Source organism: Elephantulus edwardii, unplaced genomic scaffold (assembly GCF_000299155.1).
Source record: "Elephantulus edwardii isolate Elephantulus edwardi_28Jun2011 unplaced genomic scaffold, EleEdw1.0 scaffold00176, whole genome shotgun sequence".
Lineage (NCBI taxonomy): Eukaryota > Metazoa > Chordata > Mammalia > Macroscelidea > Macroscelididae > Elephantulus > Elephantulus edwardii.
This window is the reverse complement of record NW_006399926.1, coordinates 4,361,484-4,368,395: the sequence shown is the minus strand read 5'-3', so window position 1 is coordinate 4,368,395 and position 6,912 is coordinate 4,361,484. Positions and strand designations below refer to the sequence as shown.

At 37.2% G+C, this 6,912-nt stretch overlaps 1 protein-coding gene across 2 annotated transcripts in view; it reads right to left on the bottom strand.

The window, feature by feature from the left end:
* Positions 1–6,912, bottom strand: part of NUP210L (nucleoporin 210kDa-like) — a 191,842-nt gene that overhangs the window by 182,837 nt on the left and 2,093 nt on the right. For both annotated transcript variants that reach the window (XM_006895862.1, XM_006895863.1), the window contains exon 2: positions 5,831–5,967. In XM_006895862.1, the coding sequence (XP_006895924.1) occupies positions 5,831–5,967 (137 nt within the window). The remainder of the gene's footprint in view (positions 1–5,830; positions 5,968–6,912) is intronic.

Here is a 6,912-nt window from a genome sequence, read left to right as displayed (position 1 = left end):
GGATTGGGAAGGGTTGTATTCTATCTCCATACCTGTTCAATCTATATGCTGAGAAAATTATCTGAGAAGCTGGACTCTATGAAGAGGAATGTGGCATCTGGATTGGAAGGAGACTTATCAATAACTATCTTATAAGATCTATTACCATCCAAAATGAGAAGCAGGGAGAAGGGTCTATCCTTTGGATCCAGGTCCTTGAGGTGGGAACCTCTTTGACACAGGGGAAGGCTATGACACAAAGAGATCACCAAGGAACATCAGGCCCATAAATACTGAAAGGAGATAAGGACCTTCATCCAGGACCAACAGAGAGAGGAAGTCTTCCCCTAGAGAAAGTATTCAGAATTCAGACTTCTTGACTAATAACTTATGAAAGAATCAATTTCTATTTGTTAATGCCATCATGTGTGGTATTTCCATTATAGTAGTACTGATAACTAAGGTAGGTTTTTCATTTTGGAATATTTACTATAAGGTACTTGAAATTAAGCTGAAAGCCATATCTGAAAATTTTCCTACCATTTGTATGAATGAATCTTTTTATATCAGATTACTTCCTGAAAAATAATTATCACTAATGAAAATAGAAAAAGGGTATACTCTGACCAAAGCAATACTTATTTTCTGACCATCATATCCTTTTTGATCCATTATAGCTGTAATGCATGATATGGTCCTAAAAGATATGGCTAGATTTTATTTTACTGATTCTAAAACAATATTTTTTTCACATTAACAAATCTGAAATTGGGATCCATCTTATAAGTAATTGATATCTTACAATCACTGCTAGCCAGTCAGCAGTCATCATGTAGTTATCATTGCCTGCAGAATAGAAAAACATTGAAAGGGTCAGCATCAAAATTTGTAGAATTAGGTATTGTTAGGTGCCATTGGGCTGACAACTCCAGCTATAAACCTATGAACATATGTAAATGTATGAACAACAGATCTGAGCTTTGTCTTATCCTTGCCCCATCATTACAGTCTCTGCCATGCCCATTGTTAGATCCACTAAGTCAATGTATCTTGCTAAGCATTGCCCTCTGTTTTGATGACCCTCCACCTTTCCTAATATAATGTCTTTTTCCAAAGACTGGTCCCTCCTGAAAACATACCCCAAAGAATGTGCAATGGAGTTATACCATTCTTTCCTCTAAAGAGGACCATGTTTGCACTTCTTTCAAGAAAAATTTGTTTGTTCTGGCAGTTCAAGACATATCTAATATTCCATATTCTTCACCAACATTACAATTCAAAGGCTTGATTCTTTGTTGGCCTTTATCCATTGTCCAACTGTTAAATGCATATGAAGCAACTGAAAACACCATGACTTGTATCAGGTACATCTTATTCATTAAATCAACATCCTTGCTCTTTAGCACTTTGCAGAGGTCCACCATAGACTGTCCTAATGCAACTTATCTCTCGAGTTCTTGACTGCTGCTACTGTGACAGGTGTTGACTACAAATCCAAGTAAAATGAAATAGTTGACAACTTCAGTCTTTATCTATCATGATGTTGGTTAATGGTCCAGTGCTGAGGATTTTCTGAGGTTGAAAGGTAATCCATATTGAAGACTGTAGCCCTGAATCTTCTTCAGTATGTGTTTCAACTCTTCACTTTGTGCAAGAAAGGTTGCGTGATCTGCGTAGAGCAAGTTGTTGATGAATTTTCCTCCAATCCTGATGCCACATTCTTGTTTATATAGTCCAGATTCTCTAAAGATTTGCTCAACATACAGACTGAATATGTATGGAGAAAGGATACAACCCCAACACACACACCTCCTGATTTTAAATCATGCAATGTTCTCTTGTTCTATCTGGACAACCACTTCCTGGTCTAGGTTTCTTACGAACACAATGAAATGAAGAGAAAGTTTCAAATATTCATTAATAACTGGGACATGTAATGTATGAATCTTTGAAAACTGGAATGAAATAGAATGCATAGAGATTGACATCCTAGGCATTAGTGAATGAGCTGGACTGATAATGGCCATTGTGAATTACACAATCATATGATCTATTATTGAGGGAATGACAAATTGGAGAGGAATGGTGTTGCATTCAGAGTCATAAAAGAACATTTCAAGATCTATCCTGAAGTACAATGCTGTCAGTGCTAGAATACTATCTACATGCATACAAGGAAGACCTGTTAGTTCAACTATTATTCAAATATATAGCACCAACTACTAAAGCCAAAGATGAAGAAACTGAAGATTTCTATTAACATTATGGGCTGGAGCATACTGTAGATAATGAGTATGGTATAGATTCAGAACTGCTATGAGTCGAAGACTTTGACAGCACCTGACAATCACCAACTATTGTAGTCTGAAATTGAAAATTAAATCTTGGTAGTTGAAAAAAAAATCTAATGACAATCTTTTTTTATTTCCTAGGAAGGTGATGACTCTGATGTGTTAAGTACCTTTGTAAAGTTGGAGATAAGAACAGATCAATTCTATATAATTGCAAAATCAACTTAAGAGTCTATCACCTATAGTTTTAAAATATTGATTATTCAGATGCTCTGCTGGAGAAGGAGGGGCAATCTCCTCCTGTACTAGTCAGATGTGGTTTGATGGTACACGCACAAAAAATAATAAAAGCAAAATAAATTTAAAATGTTGATTATTTTAGGAAATAGTCCAACACTAACCCTCCTGATGATACAGGGGATGATGCTGTGGGGAAAATAGAGACATTAATTATGCCCTGTTAAAAAAGTGATTCAGATTTTGGAATATATTATCCAATTTCTTTTATTTATAATTCCCTTTATATTACATAAGAATAACCAGCTAATTAAGACTAACAATTCTTTCTACAAGTATAAATAAAAATTCCAAGTGGGAAAAACCCCATCATTTATTTGGTAATATTTCAATAGGCTTTATTATCTGAGAGCTTCCTTGTGTCGCGGGTGGCACTCTGGTGGCCTACTCTCTAGGGAGTTGCACTGCTAACCCAAAGGTTACACATTTCTGGTGGTTGAAGTCCACCGGTGGCTCCCAGTGAGAAAGTAGGGCAGTCTCCTCTCATCAATATTTACAGCCTTCAAAACCTGATGGAGGATCACTGTGTGTTGGAAGTGACTTGATGGCAGTGAGATGGGTGAAGGAAAGGAGCCTTGGTGGCAGAGTGGTTAAAGAATTCAATTGCTAACCCTATAGATAGTTCTATTCTGCTCTACAGGTTATAATACACTTGATAGTGGAGGGCAGTGTGTATGGGTCAAGACAAGAACTTTGGTGGCACAATTCTGGTTTTGTCTATACTTGTCAGCTGCACAGGAAAGTTGTGCTAATCTCTATGTTTGTAAATATTTACTGTTTTAAAAATCTTATGTGTGAAACCCAAAGTCTCTGTAAATTTTCATTGAAATTAATAATAAATTAAAAAAAAAAAACCTTTATGTGTGATGCAGTTCTGCCGTAGAGGATCATTACAAGTTGATTATTGATTTGACAGCACTGGGTCAAAGATCAAGGCAGATTGTGTGAGCTTGTTCTGCTGGATGTAGAAAGAGAAGAAACAGAAAAATAACACAGCGTAGACTAATTTTCATCAGTGAAAGCAAAGAAGTAGCTAATTTTCATGTAGTGTCAAAATGCATTAAATAAACCATAAATGAGCTTGACTGGTAATTTTGAGCTGGTATAATATTAGTTATCTAAAAAAGATGGGTGTCACAGGTTTTGACAGGAGGAGTGCAATTTCAGTGCTTGCCAAAGCATTATTTTCCACAAATATACCTCTGCTTACCACAGGCCTTTAAATATTTATGTAATATATGGTATTCAAAACACCCAGAAGAGGAGGTTTGGTGGTGTATTCATCTGCTAACGGAAAATTCTGTGGCTCAAACTCACTAGCTACTGGGTGTGGGGGGGAATAAAAGAGTCTGCTTTTTATGGAGATTTATAGCCTTTGAAATCCTCAGTATGAGTTTAAATGGACTCAATGGCAACAGACTTGGTTTCCTTTTTTTTTTTAGCCACCATTAACATCTTTCTAATAATGTATCATATACTTATTATTTATCACATTATTAAAACTTTTTAGATATTTCTGGCCCATAGGTATAGCAATGAAGAGCCAGAAACCCAAGAATACAGAATCCTACCTATTTTGGTACATAACAACAATTGAACTAAAATAAACTAGTGTAGTTCTTCTCAGACTCTAGTATGTATAGAAGAATTACCTTGCGATTTTGTTATAATCCCTGGGTCAATTCCACATATTTTTATATAGTAGATCTGAGGAGGGCCCTGAGAATTTACATTTCTAATAAGGATTCCCTAGGTGGCGCAAATGGTTAACATGTTAAGCTGCTAGCCAAAAAATCTGGATGTTCATGTTCATGCCTCAGAAGAAGGGCTTGGAGATTTACTTCCGAAAAGCCAATCACTGAAAACTTGATGGAGAAGTTTTATCTACTCTTACATTGGTTTGCCATGAGAAGGAGTCAACTCTGGGGCAATTGGTATTCTTTAACTTTTGCCTCACCTAAAACCAAACCCAAACCTAATCTAGTGTCTAGTGTTTTATCCCTTTTTTCATTGATTCAAACTAGAGATTCCATTCTTTATCAGACACCATGTCAAATGTGGTTATATATGATATGTTGTTGTTAAGTGTCATCGAGTCACAGGCGACTCATAGCGACCCTATGAAGGAAAGTCCTCAACATTGTGTGTCTCTCATCCTCTCTCCAGGTTCATAGGGTTTCTGGAGGCAAGCTATTACAGAAGTGGATGCCACTCCTGCTTCCAAGTTTGTTTTAATCGGGGAGCTCCACCAAACACTGTCCACCATGGGTAACCAACCATTAATGCATTTGACACATCAGTGTCACAGTGTTCAGCCTCACAGCAACCATGTTACCACTGTTTGGCAAGTGGACACACCAGGGCTATACGACCTAGAGAAATGTTTGAACAAAAACAATGAAAGACAGGCCCGAGAGCTGTGGATTAAAAGTCACCCACCTTTGGTTTGGTAGCATCGCTTTCTGTCCACTGGGCCAACTGATCACTCTCCAGGTTGATGTTATTGTTGTTAAGTGCCATCGAGTCACAGGTGACTCATAGCGACCCTATGAAGGAAAGTCCTCAACACTTGTGTGTCTTTCATCCTCTCTCATATATATTTTTCCACTCACTTACTTATTGCCGTAGAGTTGAAACTGACTCCTAGAAGACCCTCCAGTGGTTTTTGAAAGGCTGTAATTTGCATAGCAGATTCCCAATCTTTCTCCCACAGAACAGTAGCTGATGGATTTGAACCATGTGCCTTTGGATTGGGCAGTGCAACTCCTTACCAATTATGCTATGAGAGCTCATAGGTATATATAGAGATATATATGCATACAGTCATATAAAAGAGCCACTGAGAAAGGCAACTGAAAGATGCTAATATATATTTTATTGTTGCCATTGAGTCAACAACTCATAATGACCCTATGTGCAACAGATCTGAACCTTGTCCTATCCTGTGTCATCTTCACTATCTCCAATATACTCAAGCCCACAGTTACAGTCACTGTGTCAATCCATCTTGTTGTGGGTCTTCTTCTCTTCCTCTGACCCTCCACCTTTCCCAACATGGTAACTTTTTCCAAGGCTTTGTCACATTAACAGGATGCCATGATGTAGGGTCTACAATGCAGAACTCTGTATAGGCTAAGTCTCACTTGACTCAACAGCACCTAACAACAATAATTTATTTCATCATTTGAAGCCAACCCATTTGCATTAACCACTGATTATCCTACTCCAGAGCAAATTTTACAAAGTATTTTCTCTCAACATACCTATCTCGCGAGCAAGAATAATACTGCTGAGGCGTATCGGTTGGGTAGATTCGGCAATGAGTACAGCTTTTTGGGAACACAAGGTGTCATTTTCATATAAAGGTTCAACAGTAACTGCATCATGATGGGTGGAATGCCTGCCAGAATAAAATACTTAAAAAGTATGAAAAAAGAACATGGGTTAAAACTACCTTTTGGTGGAACACATGTTATAGACTACCAGATAAGTTTCCAGGACATCCTTATGCTTAGTGACATAAGAATTAAAGTCTTTTCCCAATGGTCCCTTGTGCAGTTAAAGAAGTTTTATATTTCCCCTTCAGTATGTTAAAATGTGGTGCTGTATTTTCCATGGGTAGACTTTCTCACCCTAGAAAGTAGACATCTGCCATCTAAATTCAAAAAGTTAATTTTGAAGTGTGAGGTGTGTGTTGTTTTTTTTTTTAAATCCCTCATTATTTTTGGCTAGGTGGAAGGAATGACTCCTTGCATTATCCTCAAAATCAGGAAGCAGAGCACAAGAGGTCAAACCAACAAGCCTGATTATCTTTTCACCCTGAATAAACTTCTCACTCATTGGAATCAACTCATATCTGACCTTTCATTGAGTTTCCAAGTCTGTAAGATGCATAGGAGGAGAATGCCTATTTTTTCCACCAAGGAGCTATGAGTGAATTCAAACTGCCAGGAGGTACAATCTTTTGAGTTATTAACACAGCTTCTCTTAAGAGAAAAAAAAAAAGGAAATCAGCTCCACTTAAGAGTAAATTTCTTAAAAAAAAAAGAGTAAATTTCTTTCCTGCATGAAGTTATTGTTAGGTACTATAGAATCAATTCAGACCCATACACAGTACAACAGATGCATAGTACAAACTTGCTTGATTTTGTACCATGTTCACAATCCCCATTATACTTAAGCTTAGTTGCAACAGTTGTGTGATAAATGGTTAATTTGCTCTGGTAATAACTGAAAGATTGAATGTTCAAGTCCACTCAAAGACACTTCAAAATCAGCAGCCTTTAAAATCCTATGGAGTTACAATAGCAAGGAGTTGGAAACCTAAATGCCCATCAACAAACGA